The 17,801-nt window shown below is 50.9% G+C and overlaps 1 protein-coding gene across 1 annotated transcript in view; it reads right to left on the reverse strand.

The window, feature by feature from the left end:
- Positions 1-302: 302 nt before the first annotated feature.
- SLC4A3 (solute carrier family 4 member 3) overlaps positions 303-17,801 on the reverse strand; it is a gene marked incomplete at both ends in the record, with an annotated part of 29,383 nt that continues 11,884 nt past the window's right edge. The window contains 17 exons of the mRNA XM_080621778.1: positions 303-380; positions 1,124-1,297; positions 1,759-1,928; positions 2,243-2,496; positions 3,396-3,562; positions 6,689-6,778; positions 7,388-7,594; positions 8,042-8,236; positions 9,551-9,699; positions 10,028-10,249; positions 10,560-10,773; positions 12,855-13,039; positions 14,838-14,934; positions 15,343-15,514; positions 15,600-15,735; positions 16,276-16,456; positions 17,101-17,252. Coding sequence (XP_080477904.1) covers positions 303-380; positions 1,124-1,297; positions 1,759-1,928; positions 2,243-2,496; positions 3,396-3,562; positions 6,689-6,778; positions 7,388-7,594; positions 8,042-8,236; positions 9,551-9,699; positions 10,028-10,249; positions 10,560-10,773; positions 12,855-13,039; positions 14,838-14,934; positions 15,343-15,514; positions 15,600-15,735; positions 16,276-16,456; positions 17,101-17,252 — 2,843 coding nt within the window. The remainder of the gene's footprint in view (positions 381-1,123; positions 1,298-1,758; positions 1,929-2,242; positions 2,497-3,395; positions 3,563-6,688; positions 6,779-7,387; positions 7,595-8,041; positions 8,237-9,550; positions 9,700-10,027; positions 10,250-10,559; positions 10,774-12,854; positions 13,040-14,837; positions 14,935-15,342; positions 15,515-15,599; positions 15,736-16,275; positions 16,457-17,100; positions 17,253-17,801) is intronic.

Below are 17,801 nucleotides of genomic sequence, written 5' to 3' on the forward strand. Positions count from 1 at the left end.
CAGGCTGCCTTCAGCAGGGAGGGGGCAGACCCCTGACCCATGGGCACTCAGGACCCACACAGTTCTGTGATGTGAGAGGCATCTCTCAGCCCACCAAGTCCAAGAGGAGAGAAACTCACAGCCTCTGCTGAGCAAGCGATGGGGCAGCAGGAGCCAGGGCTGCCTCCTGCAGGGCTATAGAACAGCCATTTGTTGGTCCAGGCAAGAGATCGCATGACTCATGGCAAGTCTCCAGTTAGTCCTTGGGAGGGATGAGCAGGCATGAGCAGCCTGTCCCATGAGTGGGGAGGGCAGCTCCCAGCTCACACAGGCATGTGCAGCTCGTTGTACTCATCCCGGCCGTCCTCGTCAAAGTTTGGCTCTGCATCTTCTGAGTCCAGCTGGGGAGAGGAAGAGATCAGGCTCTGAAGCCACCCCTAGTGCAAGGTCAAGCCTGGCATGGAGGGACCAGCATGCAGCAAGCCAGGCAGCTGGGCTGCGCTGGGAAAAGCAAAGCTCTTACTCCTTCCTCTCCCAGCAGTCTCCTTTTTGTGCCCATCCATGTGTCCTCAACCTGATGCCCTTTCCCAAAGTGTTTGCTTGACAGTGCCCTGTCACTGGGGCTTTGGTCTAGACCAGCAGCTCCTCCCCTGTTAGCAGCACCCACTTCTGGGTGCTGCTCCAGGCTGCTTTCCAACAGGAGCTCAGGATACTGGCAGCACTCAAAGAGCTGGAGCACCCTGGCTCTGTGGTTACATGCTCCTGTACCAAGCAGCCACAGGCTCTGGTGTGCTGCTGGGCTGTCCTTGCTGCTGTCTCAGTGGGGAAATGGGTTGTCTCTAGATGAATAAGCCACAAATGGAGAGGAGGATGGAAGGGGAAACCCTTATTCCAGGCCTCTGTGTGGTAGGATCCTCTGTCTCATTGCTCTAGGTTGCTCATCCATCCCACACTGCACTCCCAGGGCTACAAGCTCTAAGGAAGCCATCCACCCACCTACTGCTGTTGAATAAAGACCCCCAGACAACAGCAGGAAAAGCCAAGGCTTTGCTGGCCCAGGATCTCCTAGCCTTTCAGTCTGAAAAATCTCCTCAACATCATTCCAGTCTTGCAAGCTAGACTGTTAAGACAGTTATCTGCTTACCGCTTTGAGCTCCCTGTCGTGGAAGAAGCGGGGCAGCACAAAGCGTCGCAATGGCACTGTCATGATTAGGACAAAGGGGAAGGCCAGGGATGCCACTGTAGATTTCACTACCCAGAGCAGCACAATACAGGCCAGTTGAATGCAGGTGAAGAGATTCATTCTCCAGGTCTTCACCTAGGGAGGTAAATCCAGACTAAGAACACGTTATCCTTCCACACTGATTAATGAAGAACCAACCAGCAAGACATAATCCTTCTGCATAGCATAGTACAGTAATGTAACACTGCTGCACACTACCTGCCTGTACTCTACAACAAGGCAGAACTCTTTAACACATCAGCCTCTGTGCAACCTAGCACTGCAGCGTCCCTACACTCACTCAAGCAACGCATTACTCCCATAGACAGTCCATCCTTACAATATCCTGGCAAGACACCCCTGTGCATCCTATCAGCACACTATCCTAGAGATGTACCACCTCTATGCATGGCTTGGACTTACTTCTCAGCACAAGCTTGCAGCCAAGGGGGTTCACCAAGCCAAGCATCAATCTAGCAAAGCACCATCCTCCCCTCACCTGCCTCTTCTTCCTCTGCTCCTTGTTACCTGGTTCCCCACAACCTGCCTTCGCTCACCTTGACAACATAGATGTGGTCAGGGTGGTGCTTGGATGGCATGAAGATCAGGAGCAGCCGCTCATAGAGCTGGATGCCAGTGAGCGATGTAACCCCCATGTACAGGAAGATGCCGAAGAGCACAGCCAGTGGGATCTGCCGCAGCATGTTCCCCATCACAATGGACAGACCTGCACAGACAGAGATCAGGACATGGTGTGTCCCACGCCAGCCCCTCTGCAAGGCACCGTGGCTTCCGTCCCTCTCCCGCCTCATCTCTGTCCTAGGGTGCAAGGGAAAGGAAGTTCAAGAGGGGTCTAGCTGGAAGGGTTGCAGAGTTGGACTGACCATGGCAGGGTACTGAAGGCTGCCAGAGGAGAGCTCCATGAAGGTGGGGGCTGTGCTACAGCAAGCAGGCAGAGCGCAGGCTGGCCTGTGGGGCAGGGATACTGCCAGGAGTGGTCATCCCTGACCTCCCCCCTCCTTCACCCGAGCAGAGGCTCACCAACAAGAGCAGCAATAAGCACGCCGGTCACACGCTGCTCCTTCACCTCCTCAATCTTGGGCTTCTCTCCTGGTGCAATGGCCTTACTCATGACCGTCAGGGCATTGACGTGGGTGACGGAGCGCACCGTCGCTGCAGTCAGCCAAGGCAGCCCAAAGAGTGCGCAAAGCCCCCCCATAGTGCCAATAAGCAACAGGTCTAGGTGGAAGCCAGAGCCTTTCAGCAGCTTCCTCTCCTTCTTGCTAACAATCAGCCTGAAAGGAAGAAGAGCTGAGGTCAGTGCCAGGCTCAGCCCAGTGCACAGGAACAGCACTGCGGCAGGGGAGAACATTCACTCCCTGGAGAGAGCACACAACTTGGGTACAACGAGTAGATGGCTGAGGAGAGAGATGGTGGCTGTCAACCTCAGGTTAGAGGCTTCTTCCTGCACTTGGCTAAGGTGCATCACCACCACGCTATGACAGGAGGGGAGTCAAGACATGATGGCAGAACCCAAGAAGCTACAGTTCTGGTGTCCTCACTATAAGAAGGACAGACCTGTTGGAGCAAGTCCAGAGGAAGCCACAAGGATGATCAGGGGACTGGAGCACTTCCCATATGAAGATAGGCTAACAAAGTTGGGGCTGTTCAGCCTGGAGAAGAGAAGGCTGCGTGGAGACCTCATAGCAGCCTTCCAATATCTGAAGGGGGCCTACAAGGATGCCAGAGAAGGACTATTCATCAGGGACTGTAGCGATAGGACAAGGGATAATGGGTTTAAACTTAAACAGGGGAAGTTCAGGTAAGATATAAGGAAGAAGCTCTTTACTGTGAGGGTGGTGAGGCACTGGAACAGGTTGCCCAAAGAAGTGGTAAATGCTCCATCCCTGGCAGCGTTCAAGGCCAGGCTGGACAGAGCCTTTGGGCGACATAGTCTAGTGTGAGGTGTCCCTGACCACATCAGGGGAGTTGGAGCTAGATGATCTTATCCAACCCTAACCACATGATCCTTTCCAACCATAACCAATCTATGATTTTATGAAATGGCCAGAATCCTGCCCTTGCTGTCCCACTGGGATGCCAGGTGCATCACCACATGAACAGCACCAGCACCCATCCCGGTCTAACCTACCCTTGGGTTAGTGATGATTGGCACTGGTGGGGAGGTACTCACGTGGTGATCTGTGTCTCCATGAAGATAAGAATGAAGACCAGGAGGGCCGGGATGGCAGAGGCAAACATCATCCACATTGGAAAGGTCCCACTGCTGCCCATGGGGTGAATGAACCAGCCACGCTTGTGAGGAGATGTGACTGACAGGCCAGAGGGGACATTCAGCTTCTGGAAGTGTAGCCACAAAACCCAGCAGTTAGTCGTCAATAGACACATGCCCAGCCTCACACAGGACAGCTTTGATCTTCCTGATCTTCCTGGTCTGAATGCCTCAGATGATGGGACAACCACCCTGACCTGAGCAGGACTTTCTCATGGATAATCCCCTTCAATGAAAAAATCCCATGTGCCCTAACATAGGCCTGTCTCATGTCCTTTCAGCTACTGGAATTCCCTTTGGTTTTGTCCAACAGACCAAGGAAGTATCTTCCCCCAGGAATAGCACTCCCATGTCAGTGGTTGCCGAACAGAGTTAAAATGCTCCTTGACCTCTGCTTGCACAAATCAAGTGTCCTGAACTTGCCTATCCTTCTCTGAGCTGGCTTTTCAGACTTTCCAAGCTTTTTCTGAGACATTTTTCGGTATTGTTTTTGCAGCGCGAGCCTCAGGAGCTGCCACATTCTCTGGAAATGACTCTACTCTGATCACATTCAGAGGGACTAACACGTTTGTGCTCCTATCAGAGACCACGCAGACCCCTAGCTGTATATCACCTCGACCCTGCATTCACCAGCATTTGAACTCTCAGCTCTGCAATGCTCTACAGCAGTTCTTGCTATCTGCCTGCATGAGCACTGCAGGGAGAGTTTATGATTTGCATTTATGTTAATCAGCATAAGTATGAATAATATTTCTGGAATGCTTGTACTTGAGCTAAGCTGTGTAAGTAAGTGCCGTTTGCTCAGAAAGCTTTGTACATATGCTGAGTTAACACTGAAATGATAATGCTTTTGATATTAATTGTAGAAGTCTAGAAGGGTATGAAAAGAATGTAACAAAGTGCATGAATTTCCTAACATCTGATAAAGCCAGATTTTTCATTGAAATTTAAATGAATAGAAGTGCATTTGGATTCATTTAAGCCTTGGGCTGTCTGGAAAAAAAGCTTGCATGCTGAATAGGAACCACCTTCACCCTCTGCCCAATGTTAGCTGAAAAAAATAACAAAACAAAAATACATAATTACACATCTACTAAAAAAGGGGGGGGAAGAAAACCTGTAATGTGGGTATGTTTGATAACATTTAAGTTAGGTACATAGGTACTTAGGTACGTAGCGAGTAAAAGACAGACTAGGGACAACGTAGGCCCCCTTCGGAAGATATCGGGAGAACTGGCTACCCAGGATTTGGAGAAGGCTGAGGTTCTTAATGACTTCTTTGCCTCTGTCTTCACTGGCAAAGTCTCTGACGGCACCACCCAAGTCTTGGAAGGCGAACACAGGGACTGTGAGAATGAAGACCCCAGGCCCACTGTAGGAGAAGATCTGGTTCGAGACCATCTTAAAAACCTAAACGTACACAACTCCATGGGACCTGACGAAATCCATCCGCGGGTCCTGAAGGCGCTGGCAAATGAAGTTGCCAAGCCACTTTCCATCATATTTGAAAGATCATGGCAGTCAGGTGAAGTTCTCGATGACTGGAAAAAGGGAAATATAACCCCCATTTTCAAGAAGGGGAAAATGGATGACCCGGTGAATTACAGACCAGTCAGTCTCACCTCTGTGCCTGGCAAAATCTTGGAGCAGATTCTCCTGGAAGGCATGCTAAGGCACATGAAAAACAAGGAGGTGCTTGGTGACAGCCAGCATGGCTTCACTAAGGGGAAATCCTGCCTGACCAATTTGGTGGCCTCCTATGATGGGGCTACGGAACTGATGGACAGGGGCAGAGCAGTTGACATCATCTATCTGGACTTGTGCAAAGCGTTCGACACTGTCCCACATGACATCCTTGTCTCTAAATTGGAGACATCAGTTTGATGGGTGGACCACTCGGTGGATAAAGAACTGGCTGGATGGCCACACGCAAAGAGTTGTGGTCAATGGCTCGATGTCCAGCTGGAGACCAGTAACGAGTGGTGTCCCTCAGGGATCAGTGTTGGGACCGGTCTTGTTCAACATCTTGGTCGGTGACATGGACAGTGGGATTGAGTGCGCCCTCCGCAAGTTTGCCGATGACACCAAGCTGTGTGGTTCAGTTGATATGCTGAAGGGAAGGGATGCCATCCAGAGGGACCTTGACACGCTTGTGAGGTGGGCTGATGCCAACCTTATGAAGTTTAACCATGCCAAGTGCAAGGTCCTACACCTGGGTCAGAGCAATCCCAGGCACAGCTACAGGTTGGGCAGAGAAGAGATTCAGAGCAGCCCTGCAGAGAAGGACTTGGGGGTGTTGGTCGATGAGAAAATGAACATGAGCCAGCAGTGTGCGCTCGCAGCCCAGAAAGCCAACCATATCCTGGGATGCATCAAAAGAAGCGTGACCAGCAGGTCAAAGGAGGTGATCCTGCCCCTCTACTCTGCTCTCGTGAGACCTCACTTGGAGCATTGTGTGCAGTTCTGGTGTCCTCAACATAAAAAGGACATGGAACTGTTGGAACAAGTCCAGAGGAGGGCCACGAGGATGATCAGGGGACTGGAGCACCTCCCGTATGGAGACAGGCTGAGAAAGTTGGGGCTGTTCAGCCTGGAGAAGAGAAGGCTGCGTGGAGACCTCATAGCTGCCTTCCAGTATCTGAAGGGGGCCTACAAGGATGCTGGGGAGGGACTCTTCATCAGGGACTGTAGTGACAGGATGAGGGGTAACGGGTTCAAACTTAAACAGGGGAAGTTTAGATTGGATATAAGGAAGAAATTCTTTACTGAGAGCGTGGTGAGGCACTGGAATGGGTTGCCCAGGGAGGTTGTGAATGCTCCATCCTTGGCGGTGTTCAAGGCCAGGCTGGATGAGGCCTTGGGTGACATGGTTTAGTGTGGGGTGTCCCTGCCCATGGCAGGGGGGTTGGAACTAGATGATCTCAAGGTCCTTTCCAACCTTAACTATTCTATGATTCTATGAAGTTTGTGCATAAACTGGGAAAAAAGATCATTGTATTTGAGGCAAAGTGATCAAAATATTTAGTAGCCTACAGTCAAGAAGAGCACAAATATGCTAGACCATGTTATGACTAAAGAGGCAGGAAATACGAAGCTCCTCTTGCACAAGAGCAGGCCATGGTACCACACAGATCACTGCTGGGCCACAGGAGGAGTTCTGAGGGCGGTGCTGGCGCCTCCTGAATGTACCATACCTGCGTATATGTGTCAGTGATGGTGTAATCCACCAGCACCATGACCAGGATGGAGATGGGGATCCCGAAGTCTCCGATGATCCGCCGAGCCTGCAGAACAAACACCTTCACTGGCAAGGGAACGGGCCAGCTCTCTCCACCCACCCTGCTACAGGGAGCGTGCAGCAAAGTCAAGCCCCAGATGGGGCCAAACACCACTGCAAACCTGAGCACTGCTGCTGACCAGGGCAAGGGACCTCAGCCTTGACCTATACGGCTGCACATCCCACTGCCCACATGACACAGTCCTCCAGCCACTCGTAAATGACTAATTGCTCCTATGAGCCTATTTGGATGGTGCTCCAGGTGTTACACAAGCCCTGCATGTCCAAAGGGAGCAAGCTGTAAGCTCTTCCTCCTACATTCTAGTTTAACAGACTTGTATCCAGCTAAAGCTTTCCCAAGGTCCAGAGGACTTTGCAGCAAACCTCACTCAGCAAAGCTCACTGGAGCAGGACAATGCAGATACCATCACCAAGTGTCAGCTCTGGTCTGGAGCCTAAAGCAGGCTACCATCCCTTCTGCAGGGTATTTAAGGGATTGCTAGTGTTTATTTAGGGAATGGTCCAAATGCTCTGGAGAGCAAAGGTCTGTAGCAAGAAGCATTATTTTTTGGGCACATCCCTTGTCCTTAACATCTGGGTCCCACAAACTTCTCACCTTTCCTCCTAAGAAACGGCTGTTCTTGAACTTGCGCATAAAGAAGGCAATGAAGAAGGTGCCTAACATGAGGATAAGGGAGAGGAGAGCAGTGTTGGGCTGCATCCTGATTCCCAGTGACATCGCATCCGCAGAGAGCATGCTGGCATTCAGGCCACTCTGCACGTTCGGTGGGTAGAACTTCAGCAGAGGATGTTCTGCAAACACCTGGGCAGGTGAGAGAAGCAGCAGGTGCTGTCACCACAAGGAGGGGCAGGTGGCACTGTCACTACTGGGGGCAAGGGGAAGAGGAGATGTCCTGCTCTGTGGAGAGGTGAGGGCAATAGATGGTGGGTGCGAACAATCCCAGCATCTGTCACCTTGCCTCGCAACCTACCCAGCTGGAGAGGGCTGGGGAGAGAAAAGTGGCCCCTCTTTAATGCCTCCTGCAGGAAAAGAAGGGGAGACAGACATTAGGGCTCATCCTGCCAGTCTGTGTGGTGGCACAAGGGCCAGCTGGGCTGGGGCATGAGAGGCCAACAAAGATCTGCTCTGCAGGATGTCTAGGAAAGCTGTGGCTGAGCTGGCCCTTTTCCCCTACCTCCTGTACGCTAAAGCAGCAGGTTCCTGGGGGATCGAGAGATGCAGCAGCTCATCTCTCTGGGGAAGGTTCACCTTGTACAGTTTGTAGAAAGTCTCGTAGATAAAGATGAGGGAGATGAGGAAAGCAAAGATCTCCTGGGTGAAGGGCGAGATGTAGCGCACCAAGAAGCTTCCCTCAGCTGCCACAATAATGAAGATGAAGACGATGAGCCACAAACCAATCCACACTCTGCCTGTCAGATACTCAATGCCTTGTGTCTGGCAGAACTGAAATGGAAAGGGGAAGGAGTTACTCATGGCTCCTTAGGCTGCCTCCCACATCTGCTCCCCATTAAGATCAAAGATTCTCCTGATAAAAACACCTACATCTGTTTGGACATCCAGCACAGAGACAGTGAACTCAGGGCTGGAGTCACACATAAAGTTGCAGACTTTGCATTAACACCAGCCAGATCACACCAAGCAGGTCTTTACTGCTCCAGTCTTTGTAACAGTACCTCCTTCACTCTCTGCTGAAGCCATCCCATGCATAATGCTCCCCATGTCACCCATATGGAGATGCCATTACTCAAACACAGTTCTCCACTGCACTCAAAAGCACAAGACTGTTCCCCACATGAGGAGTCTCAGCAGCCTGCTGGTCCCACTGCATAAAGGCCATGTTAGCTGGTGCATGATCCCAGATGGTACCCTTTTTACACATGCAGGAGAAAAGCCCCCAGGCTGTCACCACAGAACAGAACATCTCCACTGCCTCTGCTCATCCACACATAGCAACACCAACTACTTCCACTATTTCCAGCACAAATCGCATCCCTCCCTTTGCAGCCCTCCTAGTACCACTACAGACAGTGCCCTCCCACAGGGCAGAGGCACACCACTGTACACAATGACTAGGCAAAGCAAAAGCAGTCAGTGAGAAGTGCAGTCACAGGAGAGCAGAAAAATTCCCATTGCAATGGCATCACCAGCTCCAAACTCTTGACACATCAAGGTGAAAATACAGCTGTAGGAAAAAACATGCTTGGGCATCAAGCATCACCATCAGAAAAAAAGGAGAAGGATTAGACCCACTGCTTGGTAGTATGGTGACACAGGGATGCTTTTAACGGTGAAGAGGTTATGCTACTTGAAAAAGAAACATGTCCATCCTGGCTGGCCAGGTTATCTCTGCACATGGGTAGAGGTTGTGAAATGGTCTTCAATAAAGGAAGCACCAACAATAATACTGTATTATGGACTAGTACTTTAGGATGCAGCTACAAGTGGTCATTGTGCCAGGATAGGCTGCAGCACAGGGCTGCGGGCTGATGCTCCCCTCAGAGCAGTAGAGGAGTGTTGTTACCACTGTCAGACCTCAAGAGTGTCAGATCACAGAATACAGCAAAAAGTCCCTGTGGTGTGACATGCAAAGTGTTAGCAGAGCCAGAACCAGCCCTGGCTGAGGTGAGGGTAGCCTGAAAGGACCCAAGGAGTCCACACCACCAAAAACCCTTTAAGGAGCTGAAAAATGCCTGCTGCCCTCTCCAGCACAAGGGCAGAGCAAGCAAGTGCCAAGCACAGACACTGCCTCACATGTACCTTGTAAAAAGCTTCTTCAAACACCAGCAGAGGCCCTGAGAAGCCAATGACCAGGAGCGGCTGAGCTCCAAGCAGGGAGAAGAGTATCCCTAAAACCGAGGTGGAGATTATCAGCTCAGAAACCCCCATGAGACCTTCAGTTTTCTCTCCTGGGAAAGAGAACAACATGAGTGTTAGAGCCTGGACAAAACCACTGTCACCACAGGCAGGCAGGCTGCAGACACAGCTCCAGACAGAGGACGCAGGTCTTCATCCCATCAGTCAGAGGTCCCCTGCGCCGGGCAGGGAGCACAGAGGGAGCCTGGGGAGCCGAGGCTGGAGAGGCCAAGCGGCAGTGAGGGGACAAGGCAGCAGCTGAGGCACAGCACTGCTGCTCTCCCAGAGCAAGCAGCACTGAAGCCCACCCCAGCACAGCATCACACAGACACAGCCAGTGTCCCAGCGTGCAAAGAGCAGACCAGAAAGCAGGCCCATTACCTAGGAGTCCCCCGAAGGTGATGGCAGGAGAGAGAGCAGCAAAGTAGATGAAGAGAACGGCTGCGAGACACTGGCTGTGCAAGGCGTCTCTGATGTCACTGAGGTATTTGGGGTACCTGCGCTTTATGTCCCGAACCAGACCTCCAAAAAATATCCCAGTCCGCTTCAAAGGGTCGTCCTCAGCTTCCTCCTCTTCTTCCTCAGCTTTCACTTCACACAGCTCTGGAGATACATGGAGAGTAGGGCTTGAGGAGGAGAATGCACGTCTGCGCTTTGGCTGTCCCCATGCCCCCTGGAGACCTTCCTCCAGCAGTGTTGATCCCCTGCAGCTGCACATCCCACTGCCTCCAGATGCCCCCAACTGCCAGAGCTGCCCACAGCTACTGTCCTACATCCCTTTGCCCCCCTCCCCCCTGCCCACTGCAGGAGCCAGACCCGCTCACCCCTCTGCCAGGCTCTGTGAGGGGAGGGCCCACTGGGGCACGCAGGGCACTAGGCACAAACTCTTTTGCCCAAATGTGAGTGGAGAGACCTTTGACTTCCTGGACAGCCCCCTCCTTCATGGACTTCTGCTCCCTCTCCTTCCTCTTCATCAGCAGCAACTTCTGGAAGGTGGCAATGGATTTGAGCAAGTCTTTCCCCTCCACCTCGGACGGGGGGATGACAATGCTGCAGTCCAAGAACTCATTGATTGCATTGAGGAGGTCTTGACGGTCATCTGCCATGTATGCAGCCTCATGGAAGTGCTGGGAGGAGCAGGGAAAAAGAGAGAGGGAGAAGGCTCAGATCAAGACTGAACCCATCTACCTGCAGCCTGGAAACACTTGCTGTGACCATACAGTAACATCCTGTTCCCTCAACCCAACCCAGCCTCTCACTACTGCCACTCTGTGACCCACATTCCTAAATCCCTCCTCCACATCTTTCTACCTAATGCCCCTCAAGGAATCTCATGTCTTTCCTCCCTTCCCTATCCATCTTTTCTAGAGAATCTCCTTGCTCCTGCTTTTCTCCCCAATGCTCCACTGCTCTTGCATGTTTCTGCAGCATCTCTGCCAGCTGCACATTCTGCCAGACCACAGGTCGTCTCTCATTGGACCTCTCCATCAATCAAAATCAGATCTGTGCTTCCCAGGTACAGCCTGGTGCCAGTTATTCCCTAGGCTAGATACCACAGCTGGCCAGCCAGTGCCTCTGTTCACACCAAATTACTGTGGCTGCATCAGGCCAAGATCCTTCCAAGTTCTGCACGCCATTGCTCCGTCCTGCAGGGCTCTTGTTCAGAACCCAACTCAGAGATGTACCAGAAGCCAGGCGCAACAGAAATGAAAGTCATTCCCTGCCCCTGCAGCAAAAAATTAGGACTTTACAATAGAATGACATCCTCCCAGCCTGGTGTTGGGTTTGTTTTGAGGAAGAAGCTGGTGGAGCCCTAAAGTGCCATAAATAAAGCACAAGAACCAGGACCTGAGCAGGGAGCATAACAGACTCTTGGGAGTCTCCACATGGGAGAGGGAGGGAAAATAGAAGTCTACAGCATGAGGGAAGCCATGCAAGGGAAACCAAGCAGAAAAGGGGAGATATCCGAACAGCAAGGCCAAGATGACAAGGAATTACTCCAAGGAGACCATGAGGAGACAGCAGATTGGCAAGGAGGTGCTGGCAAATGGGCAGAAGTGCTGCATTGCCTCTGGAACATGCCTGCAAAGAAGAGGCTGGAGGAAGATGAACAAGTGAACAGCCTGTAAAGCAGGTAGGGGACAGCTAAGGTCCCTGCAGCACAGACTCCCTGGAGCCACAGCTTCAAATTGTAAATGATATCATACTCTCTTCATGGCGCCAGCCAAGGCGTAACCTTGCTACATCCAGCCCCGGCTGCAGCAGCTGGCTCCCCTCTTCCAGCAACAGAGGAGCAGAGGCTCAAATGAGTGAGATCAGCCCACAAAAGCAGTGCTGAAGCTGGATTATGGCACCTCATGTCTTTTGGCTACAACCATAGTCTGAGCTGAGCCCTATGTAACTCCTGGGAAAGGATCTTTCAGCCAAGAGCCCCTGTTGCCTGCAACCCACCTGCTCTGAGTGGACTTTTTTGTCCCCACTTCAGGAAGAGCTGTGCACTGGTGGCAGAACAGGCAGGCATTTTACTTGGTTATAGTTACACGGCACTAAGCCAGGAGGACCCTGTGAACCTCCGATTTTCCTGTCCTGAATGAATACAGCAGATGCTGATTGTCTTTTCTTTGCCTTTAATTCCTTACCAGGATAATGAATTTCACTTTCCTGCCATCTAGCTAGATGGGGGACTTCTAGCAGTGCACACACTTGGCAGAAAAGCCTTCCTGCCTCCTCATCTCTCCTCCTGCACGAATGTGCTCCTCTGCATGGATGCTCTAGCTACAGGGCAGCTAGAAACCTTCATCCAAACACTTGACAACAGTCCCCAGGCACTGCTGGGTCTTTTTGTCAGTGTGGCCTGGGCCAAGCATCATGGTCACAGCCTACTCTCCTACGTTTGTGAAATATCAACTGAACGCAATTCCTCTAACCTTGGGCAGTCCTTTGCTCTTGGTTTTACATACAGCCCCTTTCTTCACCCAGCCTAACACTCTCTGTCCCAGTCAAGTGCCTGTCCTACTCCTCTCTTCATACTGGAGCATCCTACCTTGGTCAAGGCCAGCTGCTGTTAAAAATCCCAGGTGCTCAAGCCTGCCCACCCAACCTGGGCCTTTGCATAGCATCTCTCAGCGCTCTCACCCAAGGACTGACATCGGAGGAGCTATTGAAGCTCCCTCACCTATGCCAGCATCACTATCCATCAGCACCTCACCTTGTCGGACATAAGAGTGGAGATTGAGCGGCCAATTTCATGGTAGTCCATGTTGGCCTGGCTCGGTCCCAGCAGCACAAAGATGAATCTGACAGGAATCGGGACCTCCAAGACAGATTCCAGGAAGACGGCCTCATTTAGTCGGACAAAGGCCATAGTTGGCTGTTCCAGGAACTGCACACAACCTACCAGGAGGCAATGTTTTGAGCAGAGTCAGTAACTGGGGTGAGCTGTAGTGGGCTGCCTTTAACAGTGGAAATGGGGATTTTGGGGGTTCCCATGAGCCCTGCAGTCCTGTTTTCTCCAGACCACTGACACAGCAGTTTTCCACATGACCACATTCCAAGGACTGCTCCAAGTCCCCTATTAATTGATTATTCCCAAGCAGTGCTGTCTTCTTTAGCTTCCCAGTTAGCCCATTCTTAATCTTTTACAAATAGGCTGTACTTATACTGTAAGGGTCTAATTTTAAATCAGAAGGCCACTGCCTTATAGAAGGAAGTCTCTTAGATTTTACTTTTATCAAACAAACTTCTAATCTCATCAAAGAATGAAATTAGGTTTCCTTGACATGACCTATTTCCCATAAACCTCACTGCTTGGCAATAATTACATTCTTATCCTTTAGCTCTTTATTAATTGAATCCCATATTAGCTCTGCCATTATATTGCCTGGAAAGGACATCGGGTTAAACAACCTACAGGCACTGGGTCGCGGTCCTTCCTTTCTTAAGCACTGATGCTATAAGCTTACTGCTGTTTTTCCTGTATGTTCCCTGTATTCCTAGATTTATTTTTTTTCCTCAGATGGAAATGAGCCAGTTCTCTAGACTCATAGGTGCAAACTGCACAGTTTGTTTTACAAAATGTCCACATTTCATCAATGCTCAGCAGTCTCCTCAGTTCCTAACAGATTGGGAAGTACTCTCGCATCCTCTGGCACACCAGCCACTTCCTTCCCATGCTGAACTCAAATGTTTATTGAATACTTGTATTTCTCTGGCATTATTACCGATCTTTCTGCCAATCTGCATCCAGCAAAGAGCCATGTTCTGTGTTAGACTGGCAAATCTGGGCCATCTGAGTGGCCAAGCAAATCCCAAGACACACCCTTACCTCAGAAGTGGCCAGTGTTTAGTTATCTGAGTATTCAAAGTGCATTTATGAAGCTGATTTGGCCTCATTGTGGTTAAGCATCAGCTTGATTGAGCTGCCAAGCCTCTTTGACTGAGCTTTTAATCTACTGGATAGGCAATGGCATTTACTTTGCTTGTAGTGTATCTGCATTTGCTGAGATGTTAATGCCAGAGAAGTGCCAAGAAGGACTATTCTTTTGTGGTCGAAGGCACCAAGCCCACTGATGCTTGAGCCTGCCCACTCACAGCCCTTTTGTACAAAGAAGTATCCCCTGGCAGCACTATGGCTGATACCCGAGACCTTGCCGCCAGCCAGGCCCTGCTCCCAAAACCTCAAAGCTCCCCGGCACACGCAGCCAGCAACCAACACTGCCCCTGGCAGGGCAGGGCCCTGCTGCTGGTGAGGTTTGAAAAGGCCAGACAGAGGGCAGCGATGGTCAGAGAACAGCAGGAGGCCCGACAGCAGTCACTGCCTGGCCTCAGGCATCATGATGTCCCTCAGGCATCACTTAGCCACTTCTAAGCTGCAAAATGGGATCTTATGGTGAGCTTTGTAGGACTTTCTCCTCTAAGTTGTGCCCCAGCTCCCAGCAGCAGTGTCTATCAACCTCTTAATTTAGGAAAAGAACTACCCAGGCACCCCATGCGTTTACCATAGAGAAACAGAATGTGCACCATCACCAAAGGAGAGATCACAAAAGGCTCTCTCCCCAGCTGAACTTTGAGAACATGTACAAGATGATCAAATACCCCTCAGGAAGAAGGGCCCAGACAGCTAGGGCAGTCTAGGATCTGCACTAGTGGTGCACTCTTTTGGTGCTGGGAGACTCTACATGCCACCTCTTACCCACAAGGACCACTGTGGCCTCTGCATCTTCAGGGATCTTTTCCATCAACTTCAGGTATTTACGATGGCCCTCAGAGTTATGGAGATGCAGGGTTTTCTGCCAGGGAAGAATACAGACAAGTAAGGATGACATCCCATGCCATGGTCTCCCCTACACAGCCCCACTGGCGTATCTGCAGCTGGGTCTGCCTTGGCTGCACGCCCGACACCATGCTTCACAGGCCAGGCATCCTCACAGCAAAGGCCACTCTCCAAGCACCAGGGCTGTTGCTGCCATTGCATGCTCAAGCAGACATTTGCATACAGTGTGAGGCTAAAATTAGGTCCTGAAATCATCATGCAATGACCTGATTTCCAGCACTCCAGTGATCCAGAGGAGCACAGCCCTTGCAAGTACAAGGTCCCCTATAAGGGGGCCCAGACACGGGCACCAAGGGCTGCTACCAGCCAACAGTTGTTCCCAGGGTGTGGAAAAAGAAGCACTAATCCCTGATGTTACCCTCACCTCCTTGCACTCGGTCTCACTGGCCTTGGGATCAGCCATCTCAATGCGCTCTTCCCCCATGAGGGGCATGCAAGTGTCAGTGTGGTTGTGATGGTGGTTCCCCACGATGGAGTTCATGCTGGAGCTGGAGTGGGTCCTCGGGAAGAATCCCTCTTTCTCATCATTGGGGTGGCTGAGGGGGAGAGTGGTGGCCATGAGGGGACCCGCTGCCCTTGCCACCTGGGGCTTGCAGGTAGTCCCCAAGCCCTGGCACCCACCTGTGCTTCAGCAGCAGGGCACGCAGCACATTGGCTCTGTCTTCTGCTCTGATCTGGTCAGAGATGATCATGGTCTCCACCATAAGGTGGGCAATGCCGGGCAGAGTGGTCTGCTCCAGGTCAAGGAGAACAGCACCTGCCAGCAGGAGGGGAAGAACCCTGCTCATAGCATGCAATGCTTCCCAACACAAGCACACTCTGGGATACAGCTGTCCCACCAGGAGCCACACTTTGCTTGAGGTACAGATTCTTTCAGCTGAGAAATGCCCCAAGTCCAGGTGTCCCATGTCCTCTGTGTAAACTTTTGTCTCAAGAGAACTCAAAAGCTCCAAGATGCACTGATAGCTCTGGTATGCCCCTCTCATTTTGGTCTCCCACTCTGACCAAACGTGCCTTTTCATGCCAAAGATAGGTCCAAGATGTGCTGGCCCAGGCATAGCTGGGTGTTACAGCTGCCACGTGCCTGAGAGCAGCAAAGCAGAGCAAGGAACCAACACAGCACCCTTGGGCTAATGTAAACCCTGGCAACAAGGGTGCAGGGATGGTCTGTCTCCACAGACTCTACATGGAGCCCGGATACAGACACCATTGGCACGTCTCCAGTTAGTGACAGAAGCTGTCCAGCAAAACCTGTCCAGAGCAAGAGACAAACTCTAGCCTGCCATTCCTGACTCACCATGGGCAATTGTCTTCCTGAGCTCCAACAGGCTGCGGAAGGATAGTGAAGCCACGTGGGGTTTCCCCCATCTTGCTGTGTCCTCCTCCACATCCTCCTCAAACTTGATCCAACGGGCTGTCTCCCTCCAGTGCATCTCCTGGTTCTTATCCACCACCAGCTCATTCAGCTCCACAAACACCTGTATGAATTACAGTGAGGACATGAGACTTCCCCTGATGCAGGCAGCTCTAACAGCAATAGGGGAGCCTCAGGTTTGTTCTCAAGTACCACTTAGTCTAAAGTGCTGCCTTAGCAAGCCTGCCTTAGTTAACCAGAGGCTTAGTGAACAGAAGCAGCCAGGACAAATATTCCTGGCAGTGTAGCAGGAGCTCTCATTAGCACATGGATCACCAGAAAGCTCCTAAGTCAGATGCCATGGACAGAGGAAAGAGAATGATGCCATGCTGCATCCCTTTCTAACAGACTGTGACAGTTTTGTCCTCTGTCTGTTTCTTGATCTCCCCCAAAATTCCCAACACCTACCAGAGATGGTGACATTACTGTGCTGTCAACTTCTGCAGTAGCACTACCCCATTTCTGTGACTTTTTAATATCTTTCCTAAGGTCAAAGCTTTGTGATTTTAGAGAAATCTCTGCTTTTATTGAAAACAGTGTATTTTCATGATAATGGATAAGAGCTTGAAATGTCACTCCCAAGGTAATGTAAATAATTAATTATATTGAAACAACATTTATCATATCTTAAAATGCCTGTTTCTAGTCCTGATTTATGGCTTCAGGCCATAAATCCCAGGCAATTGTGGGACGACAGCACATGGATACCTCATGGGGCTTTCTATCCAACTTCTTCTTCTTCTTCTTCTTTTTGACAGATGGAGTTGATGCTAATTTTTTGCTTGTCCTGGTGATCTGACTCCGAGATGGTTTTTTCATCAGATGCCTTCTCACACCAGGGTTATCTTCAAAACGGTGGCCTGAAGACATGGGAAAGCAAAAAAGACCACCAGTTTGCCTAGTGGAAACACACTGCCTGGCAGGGAAATACATCCAAACCCACCCTTCTCTTATTAGCTTATGCTAGCAAAGCCCTGGCAGCTGGAGCACTCACCATCATCCTCCAGACCTTTGAAGATCCTTCCTGCCTTGTGTCTACTTTCAGCTCTTCCAGACATCTGTGAGCTAATTCCTTCAAGAATAAGGCTTCCTCCCACATTGTGCATACACTGGAGCATCACTGCAAAAGCTTTTATTCATGGTACTAAAGTAAGTCTTGCATGAACCCACCTCATACTCCACCAACGAAGAACAATCTGAAGGTTTGTCTGCATAGCTCTGCACTCAGAACAGGCAGGCACCTGACTGGGGCTCATTTCTCCCACTGGAGGAAGGCCCAGTGCTCAGCAAGCATAAAGGGCAGTGAAGAGGAAGGATATTTAGCTGCGGGTCTGGGAGACACATAGAAATATCAATGACTGTTTTATTTAATTGTGCAATGAGACTGTAGAATCACAGTGCAGACCAGG

The sequence above is a fragment of the Psittacula echo genome (genome assembly GCF_963264785.1).
Source record: "Psittacula echo genome assembly, chromosome: 6".
NCBI classification, from domain to species: Eukaryota; Metazoa; Chordata; class Aves; order Psittaciformes; family Psittacidae; genus Psittacula; species Psittacula echo.